Source organism: Dermochelys coriacea, chromosome 1 (assembly GCF_009764565.3).
Source record: "Dermochelys coriacea isolate rDerCor1 chromosome 1, rDerCor1.pri.v4, whole genome shotgun sequence".
In the NCBI taxonomy this organism is placed as follows: Eukaryota; Metazoa; Chordata; order Testudines; family Dermochelyidae; genus Dermochelys; species Dermochelys coriacea.
The window spans coordinates 172204956-172230994 of NC_050068.2; the positions used below are offsets into that span (position 1 = coordinate 172204956).

The 26039-nt window shown below is 38.4% G+C and overlaps 1 protein-coding gene across 4 annotated transcripts in view; it reads right to left on the reverse strand.

Moving 5' to 3' along the window:
* NCAM2 (neural cell adhesion molecule 2) overlaps positions 1-26039 on the reverse strand; it is a 530111-nt gene that overhangs the window by 114529 nt on the left and 389543 nt on the right. For all 4 annotated transcript variants that reach the window (XR_006279367.1, XM_038379539.2, XM_038379548.2 and 1 more), the window contains exons 11-12: positions 20850-20946; positions 7359-7532 (exon numbers count right to left, since the gene is read on the reverse strand). Coding sequence is in view for 3 of the 4 variants with exons in the window: in XM_038379539.2 (XP_038235467.1) it covers positions 7359-7532; positions 20850-20946 (271 nt within the window). In the remaining variant the exon portion in view is untranslated. The remainder of the gene's footprint in view (positions 1-7358; positions 7533-20849; positions 20947-26039) is intronic.

Sequence of the window (26039 nt, forward strand, 5' to 3'; positions counted from 1 at the left end):
AAATAAACGTATTATTCCTCCTTCTATTTTACATTATAATGAAGCACTGGAAGAAAAGCATAGAAATTAGGAGAACATACCCTTCTTACAGACAGTGCTGTTCAGTATTGATCCAAAGAATATATTAAAATGAATGAAATTTAGTTATGAATGATAACATGTTAATCTGCATTCCCCTTCGGAAAGTGTATATATGGCAATTTATCCTAGCAGAACATGAACAGTATGGTTTACATTTCATAACTAGGGCAGCGCCAAGATAGTTGAGGCTTGATTCTCCTCTGCCTTGCACATTGTGCAGTCATTTATACTTGTGCAAAATGTGTGGGAAGGGATTGTGTGAAACACTACATATGAGGGCCTGGTTTACCTTTACTTTGCACCTAATGCTGTCATTTGCATCAGAGGTCAAAAGAGTGTAAATCTCTATCATTCTGCTTTCATAGCATTTAATACCAAGTTTTCACAGATCTAAATGACTGCAGAAGGTGAAAGGCAATAGAAAATCATGCCTTGACTTTTTGACTTTTACCTTCTTATAAATAGTAAGAAAAGTTTGCAGACACATGGTACACATAGACAATGGCATGTAGCCAATCTGCAATTGCTAGCAGCAAATATCTCCAATAGCTGATAATGATACACTAGATGGGAAGGGCTTTGAGTTACTACAGAGAAGTCTTTCCCAGGTGTCTGGCTGGTACGTCTTGCCCACATGCTCAGGGTCCAACTGATTGCCATATTTGAGGTCAGGAAGGAATTTCCCACAGTTCAGGCTGGCAGAGACCCTGGGGTTTTTTCACCTTCCTCTACAGCATGGAGCATGGGTCGCTTGCAGGTTTAAACTAGTATAAAGGTGGATTCGCTATAATTTGAAGTTTTTAAATCATGTTTTATGGACTTCAGTAACTCAGCCAGAGGTTAGGCATCTATTACAAGCGTGGGTGGGCCATGATGGTCCATTCTGATTTTATAGTCTATGAGTCTATTCTTCATTGAGGAGTAGGCAAGATAGCAGGGGTGAAGGCTTAAAAGAAAATTGCTTATGAATTATCTAAACACACAAATACAAACAGTCTCAAGATTTATTACAGTTGAAGACTTTTTTCTCATTCAAAAAGACAAAAACGGGGGAAAGTATTTTCATTGGGGTGGGAGGAGGAAGCAGCAGGAGCAGTAGCAGGCTGACAAATGCAGGAGAAACTGCAACAAATCTCAAAGATATTTTTTTGAAAAAGTTCTAAACAACTGAAAATAGGAATTTAATATGGAAGTGCTATCTCAGTGTTAACTACAATGGCATTGAAAATGGGATAAAAAGTAACAAAGGGGAGTTTAGAAAGACTTTTAGAAAACATGCTGAAGCAGTCTGAAAGTAAGAGAATTGAAGGAACGAGGTTAAGGCCCGTATCTTTATACTGGGTCCTGCAATGTTAGTGATCACCTGTCACAGAAGATCAAAAAGAATATTTTATGGTAGTTTTGGCTTGGTGAACTTCTCTGTCTCTGTAATGAAGAGTTAGTCAACAGAAGGATTTTTTTTGTGACTACATTCCATCATTAAGAACAGCCAAAACAAAACTGAAATGCAATACATTTGCAATATCTGCACTGTTTTACACTTAAAATAAATCAGGTACATTTTATTGCTCTGTCAGACAGTGTAGTATAGGATTACCAATCTATGTATGCTGTGGGCTGTTAAAAAATGAACATTTTCCTCCAGTGGTCTCAGAGATATTGCAGTGGTTTCCTATATTTACAATAGTTTTAAGGACTGTACTGTATCCATAAAATATTTTACAAATCTTTATTAAAGTCCTTGGTATACTAGCAGAAACAATGATTTACTTTATCATCCTCTGTTAACTATGGATACATGATGAATTTTTTACTCGAATCAACTCAACTCTCCTTCATATGGTCAGACATTCAATTTTTCATCTATTTACAAAGCACAGAGGCTCTCTGAAGTTCAAAAATGATTCTTCAGGTTTTGGAGAGGGAGGCTCTGAACTGTTACTACTAGCAGAAGTAGTCACAAATATTACCGATCTCTGAGACATCTGAGGATAATCTGATTTTTCCCCCCACTTCTCAGTGTTGCAGTGTGGGGCAGAGTCGCACAGTGGAATGGAGTGTAAAGTAAGAGACTCAAGGGAAGTGGAGCTGGATAGCTGAAAGGAAATAGAGTGTGACACTAAGGGAAAGAGAGGGGAAATTGTGGAGAAAAGGGAATAATAAAAGGAATACAGAGGGGAAAAAGGGGACAGCAAGAAAAAATGGGGGGCATTATGAGGTTTAGTGTCACATATTACCATTCATTCTGAGGGGCTGTGTACATTGCACCAGTTGAGTGGTATGACTATGCAGATCCAAGGAGTTTCAGAGTCTTGTTCATAGAGGTGCTGATCACAAACAGCAAGTACTTGTGCTCACCAGTGTACTGTCAGTTTTCACAATGAATTGATGTACACTTCAAAGAGATATTGTACTAAAGCAATCCCAGCAATCAATAAGCCTTGTTCCCCTAACTCAAAACACATGAATCAGCTATAAAGTATAATGCCCCAAAAAATCTTTCAAAATCAAACAGTGGAACATGGCAAATAGACAACTCCAGGAAGTACTGATAACAGGATCAGTCAATGCAATTACTTTTTTATGTAACCAGTTCATCTCTGTACACTCCCACCATTAAATACAAAGAATAAAATTCAAAGAAAGTCATCTGGGGAGGTGTCTTAACATACTGTGATACACAGTTAATGCTAAAGCATTCTCTTCTTTAGCCTATCTCTGAGCTTAAATTAAGCATCTTGCTAATGTCACACCTAGGTGCCAACTGTATTGTCTTTGGTAACAGGGTCCAGATTACATTTCCCCATATCACAATTTGCTACATAGCAATGCAACTTAATTTTTTCATCACTGAGTGTTTAGTGTGTTGTAATTATCAATGGAGGCTCCTAATCTCGGTTCATTGCATCACCCTTACTTGAAAACAAAAGGAAAAATGGGATGGAGAGAGGAGGAAGACCACCCACAAACATGCCAACTGGAGGAAATGGATTGTCTTAATACATCCTGTTCTCCCTAGACCTGCAAAAATTCTGAGTTCTGAGGCTAACTACTACTGCTACTGCTATTATGTTGTGGTAAAATGCACTATGGCCAAGATGCTATCCAACTTCCACAAAACATTGATGCAATATAGAGTGTTCAAATGAAAACAAATAAATAAGTAAAAACAACACTAATACCAAATGCCAAAGGTCGACTCTCCCTCTTATTTTCTTTTCTCTACTAAAATTTAGGAATGAAGAGCAGCTGGAGAACAGGAACTAAAAAAAAAGTATCACACTACATATGTGACAGCAGAAGCAACAGATTTCCCATTGACATTTCAGACTTTGGATTCCAAGCTGAACTAATGAAGCTCAAAAGGTGTGGTTCTGATATAATATGCATCTAAATGTTCAGCTACTTTTTTAAACTTCTTTAGTCAGGAAACCAGGCTGCAAATCTAGCAAGATCACATTCTCATCATGAAAGTTGCAGTCAGGCCAGAAATGTAGTACTTCCAATCTTTTCTCTCGTGGTATTTCCACTGAAAATTATGAACAGCAAAATCTTGCAAAATTGGAGGGATGGGAATAACTAGAGCTCTGGGATATACTTCTTTCATTTTTTTTTGAAATTCATTTTATTTCATTATATCCATTACAATATTTTATTTGTATTAGATTTTCATTAATAAAATATCTCAAATCACCATATATAAATCCCCACATCCAGCCCTGTTCACCTTCCCCCCACAGGGTTCACCGAGAGGGAGTTGCCATGACAGCCTGGACCAGGAAGGAGAGCATGGATCATGCACCCTTGCCCCAGTGGTGGCACCAGCTCCTCCCATCCCCTCACCCTCAGTTCCCTACCGAGCCAGGCTTTTGGAGGGTCATTTTAGTATCACTAGCCGTTGAATGTCACGGCCAGCGACAGGGACCAACTTCTCCACAGCCAGCTCCATGTGGCTCTGCTCCCTGCTGACAAGGAGAACAGCTTGGCCTGAAACGGTGCCCCATTGCTATCCTGTGTACCAGGTCAGAATGTCATTCACTCACATTTGACATCAAATTGGGGCAAGTGGTATTGCAGCCTGGCACCCGGTGTTGGAACTCAGGGGTGCCATTCCAAGCCAGGCTCTTCTCTTTGTCAGTGGTGAGGCAGGGAGCAGAAGAGCATGGAGCCATTGCAGAGAGACTGGTTCCTGCTGCTGGCAGCATCATCCAAGGGCAGGTGGTGCTAGAAACTGTGGCAACTACAAAAGGTGAATTTTCATTTTATTTCACTTTATACACTGGTTTGTTTTACTTCATGCTATTTCATATTTGTGATAAAGACAGAGCTCTAGAATAACCAATCCTATCTGAATCTTTAAAAATGGTGGATTTAGTTCAGGTTTTGAGTGAAGGCTTAGGTCAGCTCCTATTTAGAGATCTGTAGTTTAATGCTAGAGCTCACAATGACTTACTGCATCACTTGTCAGGAATTAAGGTGGGAAAAAATTTTGGGGCAGCAGCAAGACCAACAGCAGCTGGGAGAAAAATAACTATTTTTAAAAGTAATCTTTAAATACCTAATTAGACTCAATTGACTACACTGAGTTACTCAGCAGTTTAAAAAAGTCCAGCACAGGTCTAGGCACCACTTAAGACCCATTCAGGTCTTAGATAGTTGTGAACATTTGTACAATACACCTGGTTTTAAGATTACCATTGAAAAATTAATTACATTTTCTGCAGTAGATGTCTTATTTTTTTCAATACTGCTCATAATTTTTGTAATTTACAGTCAAACTGTTAGAGCTGGATGGGAACTGGATTTTTTTATTTCACAGGGAATTCTGCAATTTACAAAAAAAAAGGTCTAAATTGACTGTAAAACAAAATTCTAAAAAGATATTATATATGTTTTTATATTGGGCTGATCAAAACATTCCACTTAGATAAGGGTGAAATGTTTTGTTCCAATTTTCCTTTTTTATTTTAGATTATTGTTCTGGGCCAAGGTGCTCGAAGCACCACAGGCCTGGCAGGAGTACTCTGAGAAAAACGAGGCTTACACACAGCTGTGAGTTATTGGCTTTACTGAAGATTAGTGACCCACCCGCAACGGGGACTCCAAGCATTGCAGTCACGGAGGCAGGGAATCTAGCACAACAGAGCTCTGCCTGGAACGGAGTCCCACGGAGGGGCAGATAGTCAGTGTTAATAAGCACTACACAAAAACAGCTCATGAATATAGAATTAAGTACTTCTTAAAGTGGGGCTTTTCACTACTTGGCGAAGGGCCATGCAAAGCAGCTATGTCCTTCAAGAACTATCTATATCCGACGAAGTGAGCTGTAGCTCACGAAAGCTTATGCTCTAATAAATTTGTTAGTCTCTAAGGGGCCACAAGTATTCCTTTCTTTTTGCGAATACAGACTAACACGGCTGCTACTCTGAAACCTATCTATATCCTGCAATAATAAAGCAGCTGTGTCCTTTAAGAACTCTCTGTATTCCACAATAATGAATCAGCTATTTATGTCCCACAGTAACCTCTCGACTCGAGAAAGCGGAAGTTCCCTGGCTAGGCCGTAACAAAGTCTGCCGCAGTCCCTTACAATTATATAACATAAAACTTTGAAACAAATATAAATTCAAAATGGAAAATTTAAATGTTCAATTCTGAAAAGGTCAATATGGAACCTTTCAGTGACATGAGAACACCTTTATCCACTTTTTTTTAACAAGCATTCATCAATATTGAAATATTTCTGCAAATATGTCTACCACAGACAAATTGGCATGTTCCAACAGAAAAATATGCCATCAGAAAATTTCCAAACCAGGTCTGACAATTGTTTGCAGCTGTCAAAATCTCATCCTTAAATCCTTAGTATCTGTATCATTTCAAGTTCAGAAAGTTTTAATTTTAAGATATTCACATTTGAAAAAGGTGAACATTTTTACAATGGGAATATTGTATACGTTGTATATAAAATGCGTGTGTGTGCATGCATGCGTGTGTGATTCTTTCATATCTGGAAAACTGTCAAAAAGATTGTGTTCAAACTTTCAGAAATTCACATTCAGGAGAATAAATCTGGAAAATGTGAGAACTAACAAGTGAAGGTTTTATGAAGTGAAGAGGTGGGAAAACAGGATGTTTGAATATATATCTCGTGCACCCTTAACTATAAACAGTCAAATTGACCAATTTTTTAATAATATATTTCTGGGCAACAAAATAAATGAGCCACATTCTGATTCAATACCTATAATACCACCATACTAAAGATTAAAAGGAGATGATTTGGGGTTGAACCCCTAATCCTGTCCTCTTGATTTGACTGGACTATGCTAAACACAGAACATGTGTGTGAGAGTCAAAGAGATTGGACACATTTGTTTTCCCCTAATCCTGTAGATGATGAAAATTAGTTCAGCCCCTGTGTAAATTAGGAGTCTTGGGGCTACTCTAATCTATACCAGTTAAGAACAACACCCAAGGGCAGGGCAGGGCCTGAGAGGGATTGCTGTACTTCAACACCTTCTGGCCAACACCCTTCTGTCCTCTCTAGGCATGCAACTGACTCGTGGATGCCAGGGGAATTCTCAGGTGACTCTATTTAGATGAGGCTTATAGACATTTTGTGTCTTCAGAGTGGTGCAAAGTGGCCACAGGGTTGGCCAAGTTCTGGCCCATCTGTCCTGCATCTCAACCATGCAATATCTCAGGACATTTATTTTAGCACTAAAGAGACACGAGTTATTAATATTTTATAAATATGTTTTAAAACATATGTAACAAAGATTAACTAGTATATAAAAGGTTATAGAGTAGCTAAAATCAATAATTCATCTTCAGGATTTAAATAGCACACAGTAGCCCTCTTAATATTTCTTAATTAAATGCACAGTGAAGCATATTCAAGACTCTTAATTTAATTCTTCTGTGATTTCCCTTCTTTGTGATTGATCACTTTGCAAACTATGTTCTTTATACTGCATAACTGGCATAATAAATACATCAAAATTACTACTCTTTGAATAACTTAAGTTTGTTTACCAGACTTCTGTAAAACCAAGAAATAATGTCAATGAACTTTTAAAAGACTATAAAAGCCCAGATTCTCAGCTTGTGTAAATAGGTTTAGTTCCACTGAAGTCAACAGAACTATCTACAGGAACTGAAGATATGGCCCAAGAAGTAATATTGATAGGTGAGACAGACTCAGTTAACAAGAATTTATATTATTACTCCTTGATAGTATCTTAATATTTTTTCTAACTTTTTTACAGACTCACTTTGAACTCCATGGGAGCGCACTACTTTCCAAGTTTCTGAAGCAACTTCTTTCACATCCACTTGGTAATGATGAATGGGCACACCTCCATGTGAATCTGGTTTATTGAAAGAGACCTTGGCAATAGTCTGTGACAACTCTATAATTCTTACTCCGTAGGGACTAGATGGCACATCTAGAAAAGAACAAACATCAGTTTAATTCAACAGTGGTAATCAAATAATCCACAGAAAGCACTTGATAATCCATCTCAAACAGCTTGCTCAGAAAAAATAGGTTATACAATATTTTAATGCATATGACTTCAGGTTCTGTCTTAAACAGTTAAGTCTACACTATAGTCCAGTGATATGAAACCACAAGTAAAAGAAACAAACGTTCTTGTATGGACAATTAAACAGTGTTAAAGTGCATATAAACACACTCCATTTCACCAAGGAGATGGTTCTCTTCTGTCTTTCTTTCATAGTACAATCAAGCTAATTTAGAGGAAAACAAGAGTGGATGGACTTTTTTTGTTCACTATTAGGGCTGTTGATTAATCACAGTTAACTCATGTAATTACTTTTAAAAAATTAATCTCAGTTAAAAAATTAATCACGATTAATTGCACTTCTAATTGCACTGTTAAACAATACAATACCAATTGAAATTTATTAAATATTTTTGTATGTTTTTCTACATTTTCAAATATATTGATTTCAATTCCAACACAGAATACAAAGTGTATAGAGCTCACTTTATATTATTATTACAAATATTTGCACTTTAAAAATGATAAACAAAAGAAATACAGTAACTCCTCTCTTAAAATCGTCCCGGTTAACATTGTTACATTGCTGATCAACTAGGGAACATGCTCGTTTAAAGTTGTGCAGTGCTCCCTTATAATGTTGTTTGGCAGCCGCCTGCTTTGTCCACTGCTTGCAGGAAGAGCAGCCCATTGCTGCTAGCTGGTGGGGGCTTGGAACCAGGGGCAATGTGCATCTTTCTCTCTCTCCCACACACAGGGTATGTGTGTGTCTCTGTCTCTGTCTGCCATGCTGTTTCCCCTCCCTCCATTCCTGCTGCCTTGCAAAGTGTGAGGCTACATTAACAATAATGGGCTAACCCTTGAGGGCTCAGCCGAATGCTAGTTCATCATTTAGCAGTAAGGCATTCCCTGGGAAATATTCTACCCTCTTCCACCCTCTGACTTCACCACCTCAACCAAGCTTCATAATCATCATTGCTGGGTACAGTATTAAATTGTTTATTTAAAACTTATAATGTGTGTGTATATATTTATATAATATAGTGTTTTTGTCTGGTGAAAAAAATTTCCTCCCTATTTACATTAATTCTTATGGGGAAATTGTATTCACTTAACATCATTTTGCTTAAAGTAGCATTTTTCAGGAACATAATTACAACGTTAAGCAAGGAGTTACTGTAGTATTTTTCAATTCACCTCATACACGTACTGTAGTGCAATCTCTTTATCGTAAAAGTGAAAATTACAAATTTAGGGTTTTTTTGTTACATAACTGCACTCAAAAAACAAAACAATGTAAAACTTTAGAGCCTAAAAGTCCACTCAGTCCTACTTCTTGTTCAGCCAATCACTAAGCCAAACAAGTTTGTTTACATTTAGGGACATAATGCTGCCTGTTTCTTATTTACAATGTCACCTGAAAGTGAGAACGGACGTTTTCATGGCACTTTTGTAGCTGGCATTGCAAAGTATTTACATGCCAGATATGCTAAACATTCACATGCCCCTTCATACTTCGGCCACCATTCCAAAGGACATGTGTCCGCGCTGACGACACTCGTTAAAAAAAATTTTAATTATATTTGGGACTGAACCCCTTGGTGAAGAATTGTATGCCTCCTGCTCTATTTTACCTGCATTCTGCCATATATCTCATATTATAGCAATCTTGGATGATGACTCAGCGCATGTTGTTCATTTTAAGAACACTTTCACTACAGATTTGCCAAACAATGTGAGATTTCTAAAGATAGCTACAGCACTCGACCCAAGGTTTAAGAATCTGAAGTGCCTTCCAAAATCTGAGAGAGATGAGGTGTGGCACATGCTTTCAGAAGTCTTAAAAGAGCAACACTCCAATGTGGAAACTACATAACTGAACCACCAATAAATAAAATCAACCTTCTGCTGGTGGCATCTGACTCACACGATGAAAATGAATATGCGTTGGTCCACACTACTTTGGATCATTTTCGAGCAGAGCCTGTCATCGGCATGGACACATGTCCTCTGGAATGGTGGTTGAAGCATGAAGGGACATATGAATCTTTAGCTCATCTGGCACATAAATATCTTGTGACTCCAGCTACTACAACAGTGCCATGCAAACACATATTCTCACTTTCAGGTGTACTTGTGGCACCTTAGAGACTAACAAATTTATTTGAGCATAAGCTTTCGTGAGCTACAGCTCACTTCATTGGATGCTGTAGCTCACGAAAACTTATGCTCAAATAAATTTGTTAGTCTCTAAGGTGCCACAAGTACTCCTTTTCTTTTTGCGAATACAGACTAACACGGCTGCTACTCTGAAACCTGTCACTTTCAGGTGACATTGTAAACAAGAAGCAGGCAGCATTATCTCCTGCAAAAGTAAACAAACTTGTTTGTCTGAGCAATTGGCTGAACAAGAAGTAGGACTGAGTGGACTTGTAGGCTCTAAAGTTTTACATTGTTTTATTTTTGAGTGTGGTTAGTTTTTGTACATAATTCTATATTTGTAAGTTAAACTTTCATGATAAAGAGATTACAGTACATTATTTGCATTAGGTGAATTGAAAAATACTATTTCTTTTGTTTTCACTATGCAAATATTTGTAATAAAAATAATAATATAAAGTGAGAACTGTACACTTTGTATTCTATGTGGTAATTGAAATCAATATATTTGAAAATGTAGAAAACATCCAAAAATGTAAATAAATAGTATTCTATTATTCTTTAACAATGTGATTAATCATGCAATTAATCGGAATTAATATTTTTAATCGCTTGACTGCCCTATTCACTATATAACTAAGTAAAGGGGAATAGCAGCTTTTAAATCAAACTTAATTCAGCTATGCTTTCTACCTAAATAGAGAATTCAGATTCTGTATTTCTATAAAAAGATTAATCTGTCATAAAATAAAATATTAAAGCAAAATATAAAAATATTCATACAAAACTATTTAGCTATTTTTATAAAACTCTCCAGTGCAGTCAAACATATACACATTTCTTTTTCCTGGACTGGATTCCAAAGTATTGTCAAGGATCTTTCTGAAAGGTGTCTGTTCTAGTTCCATTTTAAGGATTAATTTGCAGTATAACTTGGAGATGAAATATTTTCTCTGTAATCAAAACTAGTGCACAGTTTTGAAAGCAGAAAAGAACAATAAAAAGTATTAATCATAAGTGTTTGTGTTGAGATTTTAAGATATTACATAAAAATGAGAAATTTATTTCAGAGTCTCTACATTTTCAGAAGCAGGAACTCAGCTTTGTACAACATGGCCCAACTAACTAAAGAGTCTTTTCTTTTTCTTTTCTTTTTTTAAAATTTCCTGGTTCTGTAGGCTTTTCATGTGGTTCAGCAGATGATACTGTACATGGGCATTTTATATACATAGTAGTGCATGACAAGTACTGGCAACCATTTTTTGTTGTACATGCAGAAGACAAAAAAAAATCACATGTGATTAGAGTCTCTTTTTATATATTTGAAACTGGCCTCTATGCAATTTGCTTCCTACTTGCATATTTGACATTCTACTATTCATTATCCTACAATAGCAGAAGAAATTATTTCTCTATTTCAGAGTGGTATGTCAGAAACATGTACAAAGCTGTGCAGCTGTCTGAAGATGACTAAAACTTATCCATGTACTAAACTGTTCACATAAAATGAAGTCTTCATCTACGAATGATCAAACCATCTGGGATGAAGTAAGAATCAATCTGAACTTCTCTCAGTACTTAATATAATTTTCAGTTCATTTAGACACAAGATTCAAAAAGCTATTTAAAAACACATCCGTCTTTCTAACTCTCATTGAAAATGGGAGATAGAGGAGACTATAAGTGACTGCTGTACCTCTGTGAAGACAAAGGATGACCCAGTGGTGAAGGAACTAGCTTGGGACCTGGGTACAATTCTGTGCTCCACCACAGAATTCCTGTGAGACCTTGGACCTGTTACCTAGCTTAGAGCGGCAAAGCTGTACCGATGCAGCTGCACCACTATAAGATCTCTCATGTAGCTGCTCTATGCCAATGGCATAGAGCTCTCCCGACAACATGATAAAACCACCTCAATGAACAGTGGTAGCTATGTCAGCAGAAAACGCTCTCTCACTGACATAGTGCTGTAAACTACCACTTTATCGTGTGTGTTTTTCACATCCTTGAGCAACGTTAGTTTTTCTGGAATAAGTGGTAGTGTAGACATGGCCTGAGTCTCTCTTTGCCTTAGTACCCTATCTGTAAAACAGTGGAAAAAAGCACTTCCCTACCTCACAGAGGTGATGTGAAATACAATAAAAAGATTCTCAGGTGCTCAGGTATGATGATGATAGGTGCCATATACATTTATAAAATAGGTACCTTCCCTTACCTTCATCCTAGGAAACACATAATTCCACTCTCCAACAGGCCTTCTTTTCCTCCAAACTCTGTTAGCCACTGCTGGTTACCCTCTTAAAGAGACTCTTATCCAATAGAGCCTACTGCTAATATCCAAAACTATCCAGTGGGTTCCTCTGACCTACTCTTTTAGTTTTGTATATAATTCATTATGATAAACATGGCATATGGGAGGAAACATCATAGGTGCAGAAAGGATTTTTGTTTTCTTTCTTACTGCAGATCTGAGTATAATTTCTGCCAAATGATTAATGTTCAGTTTCTTTTTGTTACTGCACATCAAGTGAAGCTCTTGTGAAGACCTAGCAAAATATTTTTCATGATAGCTAACAACGTGCCAAAATGTTTAAAAGGGAACTACTTAAGAAAATGTGAAACACCCTCAAACACTTACTCATAATGCACATTAAAGGCACATCCTTTAAAGAATGCCATCCATGCATTTCAAAGAGTAGCAAAATTCTATTTTGTTACAGAATATGGAAGTAAAGAGACATGCAATACACTTTAGAAAAAAAAAGTCAATCATCCAAAGAAAGTAGAACAGGAGATTATTACTGGACACAACCAAAAAAACCAGAGTATTATTTTCCTTTAAATAACTGAAATTAAAATATCTAGTATCTCCTTCAGGATGGGTAATAGCATTTTTTCCCCAGTGGAGAGCAAAAAAAAAAAGATCATTAGCAGACTAATGAACTGAGTCCAGTTTTGCACTTAGTTAACAAATATGAACTTAATCCTGCAAAACGGTGAGCATTCTGGCCTTAATCTACCTACACATTTATACGCGTATTAACTTTAAGCATGTGAGTAGTCTTCCAGTGGGACTACTAAGGGTCTGATCCTGCAGCACTTAAGTTAATGGGAGTTTTGCCAGGAACTTCTATGACAGAAGGATCAAGCCATTGTTCAAGGTTCAGAATGTGTCTATGAACTGCTTTTTAATATTGGGGTCACTGTACTCAACACTTTGCAGGATCAATCTTTGGTGAGAGGGTCTCTTGTTCTCTCTCAAAAAATAGTGAGGCTTGTAACTATCAACAGCAATGTTAACCTCCACAATCCATCTCAGGAAAGAGCCTAGCTCAGAAATCTCATTTATTTCAGCAGGATTCTTCAGAGGATAAGGAACAACTCACCATGAATAAATGTGGCCAAATCTGGCTCTATCAGTTTAACTGAAGCTTGGTGTAAAAATAGAATGAGGAGTCAGGTATAGATATTTAGATAGTGAAGTTCCATTTTTTCTTTCTTTTCCTACAGCTTCATTCTCCCCTCCCTAGTAAAACTCCATTCACTTTAATAAATTCACTCTGAATGATCAAAAACATCAAATGGTACAAATTCAAGTTGAATGAAGAGATGCGTTTTCCAACTAAACAGTCCTGCTCTCTCTCTCAAACTGTTTCCAAACCCTCTCTAAGGTGGGATGGACAACTGCTGCAAATGCCTACCAACTTCCCTGCAAGAAATATCTTCAACTTTGACCCAATAAAAGCAGATTTGAAAGGACAACCCTCACCCACCACCCAACTGACAGGGAACTGTAAGCTGTGAAATTTGATCACGTGACAGATCTCACTGTTGGATGAATCTTGCCCTGCTTTGAGCATAACTTGCCTCTGCAACAGGAGTCTTCCGTTCACCTCAGGCCCTGACACTCTACCCTTTCTTCCCATTCACTTTTCATCTCATGACTCTTCATCTCACCTTAATGTCATAATGCTTAAAGGCATTTTTGGTGAAATATGATAGCATGAGAAGTCTCACTATTCTCCATGCAAGTACAGAGTATATTTTAACCTCAATTTCATTTCAGAATCTCTATTCTTGCATGTTAACAAAGGGATTATATAGTCAATGTTACATACATTCTAAATTACCCCTTCTAAATACTGTTAAATGTTTTGTTGAATATTGGTATTCTGTAGCATTTTCATGATCAACACTACGTTGTGTGTGGTTTTGCACAATGACAAGAGTTTGGCAAGCCAAGTCTAAAATTCACCAGCAGAGCTGTATGAGGTAGCCTAGCTTGCAAATTACCTATGTGCACTATTCACTGCTGTAGCTACTGCCATGTTAGTCATGTCAGGGCCAGATTAAAGCTTAGGCACAATAGGCCTATGTGTGGAACTGCAGCTCCTGGAGCCATGTGACAAGATCAGACTCTCAGCTGCCTTTTTTTTAAAATAAAAGATAGCCCTCATGGATGCAAACAAAAGACTGAAAACATGAAATTAATGTAACTTGTGCCTGTCTCAATCTGCAAACAGACTGAACCAACAGCTCCAAGAGAGGTGAACTGACCCATTCATCTGAACTGTGAACCCTGCTGATATACCAAGAGAACTAGGAGGTCTTGTGTAGGAGTGTGGCTGGGGAGCCCCAAGTGAGTTTTTCCTGGATTGCCTTAATTCAGTCCAGCATCATGCTGATAAGCATCAAATTCATACTGATCTTTCTTCCAAAATCCTTGTGTTTGTCTCCTCCTGTCACAAACTTCACATAAACCACTTTTTGTTTTAAAAAAATATTGGCTTAAATGATAAATTTCAAAATCACTGTTGGCAATGCAATTTTCTATTCATGGTTCACAACCATTTGGAATACTACTACTAAAATCTCAACAAAAAGGTAGAATGTCTGTTTAATAACCAATGTCTTCTTCCTGCACACTAAGATTTCACATAATATTATGTTTCAACTGGACCTGGGCAAATCCAGGAATGGATGTTCTCACCTCAGGCTCTGAAAGCCAATGGGACAATCTGCCAAGCTCACCTGGTTTGTCAAGCCTAAGCCTGTCCTAGAAAAAAAAACACACAGTTTTAGTAGACTTCTGTATTAAAAGTTGAGGCTCTCATGTAAAATAATGTATTCAGAGTGAAAAGAGATGAAAAATAATGGGACTTTTGCATTCTAAAAGTTGTTTGTTTAACTATTCAAATACTCAGGCAATGAAGAAGGGAAAGATACAAAGCGCCTGGTATTGCCAGGATTTGAACACCTCCTGGGAGGTACTGGGCAACTCCAAATTAGATTGATTTAATGAGAATTGAGGATCCCCAGCACCTTGCAGGATCACACCCTAAAAATAAACTAAAATAATCCAGTTGTTTGTATAGCTATAAATAAAAGAGTCTGGAGTATAGACTGGTTCAACAGCTCTGTATAAGTAGGGTTAACCATAAGAAACAGTACAGCTGCAAATTTGTATCATCACTGAGTCTAATATTTAAAGTTTGCCAGCAGTAAAAAGACAATGGCATTGTGCCTCAGGAGCACTTTCCAACTTACAGTAAGTACAACACAAATAAAATAATATTATCTTATTGGCTGGGGAAAAAAAACTGCCCCAGAATAGCACACCAAGGGGCAAGTGAATCCTGTAGTGCTTTAACAGAAAAAAATTCAGTAAAACAATAAGTGTTTGGGACTTTTACCATTGGAGCAAATTTGTTTAATGCTGTCTGCTTAATGGAAGTTTATATATATATATATATATATATATATATATACACACACACACGCAGAGTACCCCAGGAGTAATGCTTCCAATTAAAACCAGAGGGTGAAATCATGGCTGTACTGAAGTCAATGTTACAGTACCCATGGAGTTTAAATGGCCAGGATTTCACCTAGAATGAGCATTGTTAAGAGGACTCCCTAATCAACCCAAAGTAAAGCAGTCTGGACAGTAAAATTAGCATCCAATCAGCTGTCAATGATCTGAACCCTCTGAGTGCTCTGTTCTTCATTATTCTTGGATTTTCCTCTCCTCCTTCTCACCTACTTCTCATCCATGTGTTAAGTTCAACATATTGTTTTTTAATCAATTTAGTTAAACTGGAGCATGTTGTGTGTGTAGACAGGACCTGAGATTGAAACTGAGGCAGGGACTGACATTTACTATATCTTTGTACAGTACTTAGTACACTAGAGCCCTGACTTGACTAAAGCCTGTAGATACTACTGCAATATAAATACTAAATAAATAATAATTAATTAATAATAGCACTATAACTAGAGCTACTGGCAGAAAGTGGGTATCTAATACAATGTGAATTTCACACTTTGCCATTTACAAAGGCCAAATACAGTATATGTTTAATAATGTAACTGAATACAACATTTTTCAAAACTAATAATAATTCTTTTTTCATATACTGTTCCTCACTAAATGTGGCTTGATTTATGTTGATTAGAACAGAACTTTGCTACATATTTTTCAATAAGTGCTGGTCAACAACTGTACAGAAGAGATTGAAACAAATTACTGCCACAGGTGGAAAGGTGCTAATCTGAAAAATTGACATCAGTCTTATCTGTGATATAAATGAATAAAAAAGTAGAAATAAATCAGTGGTGGGAGTATAGCATTTGTGCAATATTTGTTTTGCAAACATTTTTGCCCTTGACTTGAATAACTTTATTATACTGAATTTACTGTCTGTCAAGTAAGAATTCACTGCAGCAAGTACATTCTTATAAATGTCATAATTTTTCTTAACTAATATTTTGAAGCTGATATTAAGGGTCATTCTGCAAAAAATAATAAAGTTAATGATAAAACAAATGTTAATTGCTTATGACAGTGAAAGAATGACTTGTAGCCAATATAATCAACCTTTAAGAGCTGATGAGCCATTGTAGCAGCAAGTGAAGTTGGAGAGAGAGCACAATAAAATAATCACTCACCATGCAACATTCTGGGGTTGTGTTGTGATGTTGTTTTGTGACTTTGGGCCAAAAACCTCAGCTGGTCTGAACTGGAGTATCTCCATTGGCTTCCAGTTTACACCAGCTGAAGCTTTGAACCTAAGTGTGTGATAATACAGTGTAATCATATATTGACACAGCATTACATGGAAAACATCACAAAGCAGTTCTATGACATGACATTGATTATGTGGAAACTCTTTCTGATTCCGCTAGCTGGAATTTTTCTCTTTCCCTCTTTTCCCCTCCTGAATGCTAGGAAGGAGACTGGAAGTACTTTTTTTCTCTTCTCTCTTCCTCCTTACCTCCTGGATTCATGGAGTGAAAGAAAGGTTCTAGCAACAAGTTGGTTTTGCATTTCACTGTAATGGGAAAGTGGTTCTGACAGCTTACATACTGTCATACCAACTGCCCTGCTCTCCCTGTGAAAATACACCTGAGATCAGTGTTCTGCTTAGTCTACCAGAAACACAGGCATAGCCAGTAGGACTGTTAAGTCAAAAGCTGTGTATGTGGCCCTGAAGATATACACTCTGAGGAAGAGTCATATGTTGAGTATCACTGACTTAACATCCGACCCTGATACGTTGCTTAATGCTGTGAAGAGTCTCATGGACTTAAATGAGACTCTTCAATGTAGAACTTTGCCTAGTAGTGAAAGTTTACAAGACTGGGGTCTAGGGTTGGATGAGTAAAGGATTTGACTCACATATCAAATAGGCGCAGAAGAAATACGTGGATGAGTGTACATAGTTTACCTATTACAATCTCTGATATCTTCCTGGAAGACTTGAAGAGCTTGAAAGCTTGTCTCGCTCACCAAGAGAAGTTGATCCAATAAAATATCTTACCTCAAGCACCTTGTCTCTCTAAGGGACCGACATGGCTATAACAAACCTGCATATCTTCCTGCAAGCATAATTCCTAATATTAGTTTTGTTTGTTTGATTGATTTTAAATAGAAACAGGTCAGTTTGCAGAGCAACTAGTTATTAAAATTAAATCACTTAAGGACCTGTGCTGCATAGCAAAGCACACATAGTCTTTAGATTTTTCAAGATTGGGTCTATATTGTCTATTTTGAAATTAAGTAGACATATGTACTGCAGCAAGATTAACTGCAGCAGGTGATGCAGCAGTGACAAAGGGAACTGCAATATGTTTTTAATACAAAATACTATAATCTGAAGTACACGTGGGATTATTTTTTTGGGCTGCTATAATTTATGCACCATTGGTTTTCATCACTTTTCCTGACCATATGTCTGTGATATAGCTAATGCAAGTACACCCTATGTGAGATATTAGCTCGTTCTTTATGCTTTATGCTAGTACAAAACACTACTTTAGGAAACACTATATATGAGAGATGATTGCTTCTGCATAGACTGCAGGGAAATGATAAATTGATTTTTTTGGAAATGGTATATATGCCACAATTTAAAAAATAATTCTGAGAGAATTTGCATGGTAGAGTATCTCTAATTACATAGGTTGGAGAACTAGACTGGGAAATTTCATGAACTTAAGGCTTGGCTTGAGAATTTAGCTTTGGAAATGAGAACAGAAGTGGTAAAAAGTCAGTGATTCTCTGCAAGCCTACAACACCAACTTTAAATTTGACTCCTCCGTTATGAAAAACCACTGTAAAATTTTAAAGTAAAGCTCAAAAGACTGCATGGCATTATTGTAAGCAGTGGGGATGTGGACCATTATTGTAGGTACTAATATCACTGATTTGGGGAGGTTGCTGACCTGTAAACGGGGAGAAAGGTTTGAATGGAGGGAATCAATGTCTTGCCATTGGGGAGGAGGAAATAAGAGTGCTTAACAGCTGGGAGAGTGTAACTGGTTTTATTACAATAAAGGAAGTATTAGAAGCCAAGAGGAGAGCTGGACATGTGTGTGTGTGTGTGAGTGTGTGTAGCGGGGATAAATGGAGGATAGGAAGAGATATTCATCTTGTCAGATTCAAACTTCATCGGAATGCACATGACATAACACTGGACAACCCCCAGCATTTCTTTATGCCCTGTCCTGGAGTCACACCCTCTTCACCTGGGAAGAGTTGTTTTTCTCTATTATTTCAGAGATTTGGTCTTGGAGTTGGATTTCTCTCTTTTACTATTTTATATCTTTACAGATGTGAAGATTTTTGGAGAGCTAATCACTGAAAGAGCTTAGGGAAATAGATTTACTGTACAAGTATTTTCTAATTTTCAGAAGTACAGAAATTTTTAACATATCAAATGCACTATTTTAACTAAGGCCTAGTCTGAAGTCTTGAACCCAAATAAGTGGGGACACTAGAAGATAATCAAATAATTTGCTAAATGGGTGTTTTTGGCCTAGTTGTGGAAGCTTACTCACACAAGTAGTCCCATTATATGTGACCACTTCAGTAAATACTCACCAACATGAGTAAAGGTTCCACAAGCAGATCTTCTCCATTTTATTTCTACACAATAAAGGTAAAATATTTTAGTTTTTGGGAGTGGATTCTAAGAGGTGGGAGGTTCTGAATTGTGGAGAGGCTAAGTGTGGAGGTAAGGCAAGGAATTTGTTTTATTTGTAATGCCTGGAGCCTGATGGTGCTTCTATGCAAAAGGCAGATGAGGAGGTTAAAGGAATATATATTTTGATTCGCTGGCAGGGGGCAAAGGCAAACCAAAGTAGGATCAAAAATGTTTTTCTCGAGTGTTTACCAGGCTCACTTAAAGTTGGCTGGAAAGTCTGTTTAGTTTCTGATAAATAATACTTTCAGCTACTGTTGGCAGCACAACTGTTTTGATAATTGTTACAAAGGAGAGACGTACCACAATCAAAAAGATCAAAGATGTTTAAAACTGTCTTTTCTTTAGAGGTAATGGGGTAAACTTTCAAAGCTGTGCATGGTTTCTACACAATAACTCCCCTTAATAAATAACACAGTTTGCTTCTGCAACTCTTGAAACACTGAAATAAAAGTGTAGTCTATAGTGCAATGTGTTATAAAAGTTTAAAAGTAAAAGTAAAGGAAACATCAGACAGTCTCCCTTCAGTCTGAAAATGCATAAAGTAGCAATACCACCACATATATATTACCACTAGGATTGTGAAGAGTATATCTTATTCTTTAGCCTTACATTTTATTACAGTTGCAACAAAGCAGATTGCAGAAAAATATCGTATAAAATAATTCCTTACACTACTAAAAGACAAAACAAAAACACCAAGATCTCCTTTATATAACTCTAGTTAGCTAAAGTAGAAAAATGATCTATGACCAGCTCCTCAGTGGTTGTAAATTGGAATGAGTTCAGCGGAACTATGCTGATTTATATCATCTAAAGAATTGGCCCCTAATGTTTTTTGATCCTGTAAACTTGGTGAAGTTTCACTGCTCTATTTTGGCATTTGACATGTGAAAAGTGAAAAAATGCTATGAAACCAACTCCGGTGTATTCTTTTAGTCATTCAACAAGAAAAAAATCCTTCCATATACTCAGTACTCTGCAAAACCGAGCATATTTGTGAGCACTGCCAAAGGGTGAATACACAAATTTATTTTAAAATTAATCTACAATCCTCTAGATGAATTTAAAAACATCCAAAAGTTCTATTGTAATTAGCACCCAAAAGTCTGACAGCTTGAATGAATTTAATCCTAAATCCTTGGGCCAAATCCTGCTCTAAATTACATCTGTGCAACCCATGGATTTAACTGGACTTCTAAAATGAAGGAAAAATTCTGCACTTTTAGTTGGACTGGTAGACATCTCCTGAAAATAGGCTTTGCTGCAGTATTTCAGCACTTTTATTTCTGATCCTGGTGCTCACACGGAAACACTGGAGGCAAAAATGAAAGAGATGGACCTGATTCTCCTTTTCTTACACTGGCATAAAACAAGAATAACCCCATTAAACTTAAAGTTCAGTACAAAAATTTTAGGAAGATCTTATTTTATGAGAACCAGTTTGTTTTACTTACACAATGTCACATTTTATGAGGACTAAAAAGACAGTTCTAAAGGCTCCAGTGGAATTAAGTAAACGGAAAAGTCCAATTGTACTTCACAGTGGTGAAAATACAAAGGTATGGATATAGTAACTTGGACACAATATACTCACCGGCTTGTCCAAGGGTATATTCCTGATGTCTTGTTCCTATTCTATTAGTAGCTGTGCAGTTGTATCTCCCAAAATCATTGTCAGATGTGGGAGCAATCTTTAAAAGAAGCATAAACAAATTTTAAATATTATTTTCTAATGATTAATTACAAAAATACCATTGACCTTCTCAAAATTTAAATTAATTCAGCTTAAACTGTATTAGGATGTCCCCTTATTTTACCTTGCCAAATACATTTCATAAAATGGTGACATAAATGTGGTAGATCTGTAACAAATTCTCTCTTTTTCAAAGCTTGTATGAAAAAAAAAATCATTAAACCACAGAAGGACAAGGTGAAATATTTCAAATCCACAGTTACACCACTGAATGGAAAACTCCCGCTAGAGAAGTTAAAGGCAACATGACCCCTCCTTCTGTCCATAATATGCAAAGGAGGCCACTTTGTCCCAGGAAAGGGGAAGGGACCAGGCTATGAGCCCTCTGGAAACATTTAACCTAACATTAGGGGTAGGTGGTGGATCAAATTGGTAGGTGAGATGTCTTCCAGGATATCTGGGCCCTCACAAATGGATACTGCAAGATTCAGGGTATGCGTAGCCTTATCTGTGATCATTGTACAGTAGCATGGCTGTGAAATATTGGTAGGGGAAAGGTGTTAGATGTATTTCCTCATTTGAGTAATACTACTTTAATTTAAAACAGTGTTTCTCAGATGTGGCCACCAGGGGCTTTCCTTGTGTCCACAGCCTCTTGGGCTGTGATGGTGGGTGGGGAGGGCAAAGCAGCAGCCCCTCTCCCTCCTTTTTGCTCCTGGATGCACCACCTTGATATTGGTTGCTATGGAGACACCTGGGGCACAATGCGGGAGGACCAGGCAGCCAGTGAGTGTCTCCACCTTCCCTGGGGGGAGGAGTGGCCTCAGGCTTTGGGTTCAGCCCCAGGGTAGTGAGGCAGCAGCCTTTTCACAACAGAATTCTTAGCTAGCACTAAATCAATTACAATGATTTGGACATGTATTTGTGCATATTTATTTGTTTTTCCTACAGCTAATTAAGTACTTCAGGAAAAAGTGTGAGAGCGGCCACCTGGAACAGTTGGTGGCTGCACTATGAGGCCACCAAATAATATGTCCTGTGAACCCCTGATTTAAAACACTGGATCCTTAGAACTTGTCCATATAGAGAGTTAGTGCATGGCAAGCTGGGGTGTAAATCTGCAGCATACTAGCAGTTACATAATAAATTGTAGTGTGGACATAGCGACTGGGCATTAAAAGTTCCACAGAGCACTTTGATCTACAGTTGTTTGAAACATCAATGGGTCAAAAAGCACTATGGAACTTTTAGTGTGTGATAGCAGTGTCCAAATGGCCAGCTAGCATGTAGCACACTAGAGGAGTCATTCTTAAAGCTGGTCTGCCGTTTGTTCAGGGAAAGCCCCTGGCGGGCTGGGCCAGTTTGTCTACCTGCTGCGTCCGCAGGTTTGGCCGATCGTGGCTTCCAGTGGCCGCGGTTCGCTGTTTCAGGTCAATGGGGGCTGTGGGGAGGGTGGCCAGCACGTCCCTCGGCCCGTGCCGCTTCCTGCAGGCTGGAGCGGTGAACCGCGGCCAGTGGGAGCCACAATTGGCCAGACCTGCGGACGTGGCTGGTAAACAAACCAGCCCGGCCTGCCAGAGACTTTCCCTGAAGAAGCGGTGGACCGGTTTTGAGAACCGCTGCACTAGAGCACTGTAGATGTACACCACAGCTTGCTATACACTAACTCTCCATATAGACATTCCTTAGTGGTCATTTTTTTAACAGAAGTTGTGACCTTACAATTTGTATGAATATTGAGGTTTATGATCTCTCTCTATCTCCTACGGATAATGTAGAGGCCCAATCCTGACCTCCCCTTTTAAGCAAATCTCCCATTGGTGTTAATGGGATTTTTGTCTGAATGAAGGACTCAGATTCAGAATTCAGGCAAATTTATAGTCACCATTATGTAAACCATTGCACATTTTCCTGATTACTAACTTATTTTTGCAGTACACCAGAAACAGATTTGTTAAACCCAAGATATCATATTCAGAACATTTCTCATTACCTCTTCAAGGACTTTTCAATCATTCATTGTCATTATTGATATACTGGAAAGGAAGAAAGATCCAATAGGGAGAATAAGCAGGTAAATAAATGAGAAGGAAAGTCAGGAGGGATTTCTTTCCAGGCATTAATTTTTAAGTTGTGAAGCTCTCATTTTTTTAGAAACCGATATTCTAAGACACCACAACGATGCATTTTTCAGTCACCCACTCACAGTGACACTTGAGTTCTCACTGCTCAGGAGCCTCCAGGGCTGGCCTTACCATGAGGCGAACCGAGGCGATTGCCTCAGGTGCCAGACTGTGGTGGGGCACCACTAGGACCCAGAGTGTAGAAAATTGGGTCTGCTGCTGGTGCATATGTATTCTCTCTGCTCTAGATGCACAGAGATGGTGGAGTGCTGTGTTGGAGGAAGGCGGGCACAAGAGACATAACAGGCAGGCAAGAGAAAAGGTGAGAGGGAATAACACAAAGCAGCAGGAGCTGCAGGGAGAGAGAGGAGAAGGAGCCTCTTATGTACATCTCTAGCACCCCTAGGAGCCTGGACAGATTAACACCAGCTTCTCAGGGAGCTTCCTGTTTCCTGCTGCTTCCCTGAACGCATTTGAGTAGAATAGGCAGTCAACTGAAGTAGTAGGACCCAGTTGGGCCCTTAAGATACTGATATCTTCCCTCACTCAGGCCCTGCTACCAGCCTGCTTATTTTTCCCCTTCAATTGAGTGTTGAGAGCCACTATAGCTGGCACAGAACAGCAGTCATGAGTGAAAGAAGAAAACCCCTCTGGGGCAGCATTCAGAAAAAGAAAGCAAGCAAAGGAAGCTTTACTATGTAAGCAGGAAGGAGCTCTCCTGAGATACACAGACATAAATGTTCATGGTGAGCCTTCCAGCCCCATTGAGGATGTGAGAGTTGAGGAGATGCCTGATCTTCCAGTTAGTCAGAGTCCAGGTGACCTGGCAACTACTGCAGCATCCATCTCAACTGGATGTAACATGCACATTCCTAAAGAAAAGTGCAGATCAGAGAAGAGTGTGGCAGAGGCACAAGAAACAGCTGCTGCTGAGTTTAGTTCCTTAAGCCTAGATGATGCAGAACTATGGACCCACTTGTGCAGTAGCTGGAGGGACTTCCTTGTGCTGCATGGGCCACAGCAAGTGAAAAACTTCATGTTCCCCAAAGACAATGAAAATAGACACATTACTCCCGTGACATCCACAATGGTGACAAGGTGGAGAGGCCGTGGCTTATGTACTCAAAACCCCAGAATGCTGCAAACTGTTTCTTTTGCAAACTCTTCCAGTCTAATGTTCCAGCCACATTGGGTTCTACAGGAACAAAGGACTGGAAAAATCTGGCTAGAAATCTGGCATGGCATGAGAAGGCAGCAAATCACCAGGGAGCATTCCATAGGTGGAAAGATCTTGAGATAAGACTAAGGTTAAAGGCCACCATAGATGATCAGCGTCAAGAGAAGATTGCATCAGAGTCCTTTTACTGGCAAAATGTTCTGAAAAGGCTCATTGCCATTGTGAGAATGCTTGCTACCCAAAACCTAGCACGGTGTGGCACTTCAGAACAGCTGTATGTGCCAAACAATGGAAATTTCCTTAAAATTGTGGAGCTAATGGCTGAGTTTGATGCTGTACTCAAGGAGCATCTAAGAAGAGTCACCACCCAAGAAATGTACACACACCACTACCTTGGAAAAACAATTCAAAATGAGATCATACAGTTACTGGCAACAAAAGTCAAACAGAAGATTGTGGCTGATCTGAAGTCAGCAAGATATTACTCTGTTATTCTGGACTGCACACCTGACATCAGCCATATGGAACAAATGACTTTAATGGTGTGTTTTGTAACAACAACAGAACCTAGTGAAAATGTCCCTGCAATGGTGACTGTCAGGGAGCATTTTCTAGAATTTACTGACATTGATGATACTACAGGAGCTGGTATGACAAATGTGTTTCTTAAAAAGCTAGAAAATATGGGAATTGTGATAGCTGACATGAGAGGTCAGGGCTACGATAATCGTGCCAACATGAGAGGAAAGAACAGAGGAGTGAAGACACGGATCCAAGAGTTAAACCCTCAAGGTTTTTTTGTCCCATGTAGTTTGCATTCATTGAACTTGGTGGTTAGTGATGCAGCATCAGCTTCGAGTGAGGCTGCTGAATTTTTTGATGTAATTCAAAGCATCTATGTATTTTTCTCTGCATTAGCTCATCAATGGCAAATTTTGAAGCAACATCTGGGAACATCCTCTCTGACACTGAAACCACTGAGTGCCACACGATGGGAAAGTTGAGTGAAGGTGATCAAGCCTATCAAACACCAAATTGGGAAAACAGATGATGCCATAGTTGCTATTATGGAGGGTAATGCTATGGCAGAAACTGTTCATGGGAGAACAGTGGCAGAGGGAAATGGAATAACCAGAAACATACATAACTTCAAATTTCTGTGTGACTTAGTGTTGTGGCATGACATACTGTTTGAAATAAATGTTGTAAGCAAGAGACTCCATGGTGTTGACCTTGATATATTTGGAGCAATGGAACAACTGGAAAAAGCAAAGTCATACCTACAGTCTTACCGGTCAGATGAGGGATTTCAAAATGTCCTGAAGAGTGCACAGAAGTTAGCAGAGGATCTTCACACTGAAGCTATTTTCCCATTCATTCAAGAATACAAGAGTCACCGAAGAAGAAGACATGTTGATTTTGAGGCATGGGACAATCCCATAAGAGACCCCAAACAACAATTCAAAGTTGAATTCTTTAACCAAGTGCTAGAGAGGAGTAGAACAGGAAGAAGGTAGAACTGAGACCTTTCAAAGTTTTGGCCCAAGCGAGGGGGCATGGGTGCATCATTTGAGCTCCCTGCCTCAGGTGCCAAAATGTTGTGGGCCAGCCCTGGGAGCCGCAAACAGTCAGTGGATTCATGCTTTAAAATCAAACTTCGTCTATGAACCTCCTTTTCATGTGACATAACTACAAACTCAATTTAAAAGAAGACAGTCTAAAGATAGTGACGCAGAATAGCTAGCTAGCCAGTAGTGTTTGTTTGTGTCAAATTCACAGTGACTTTGAACC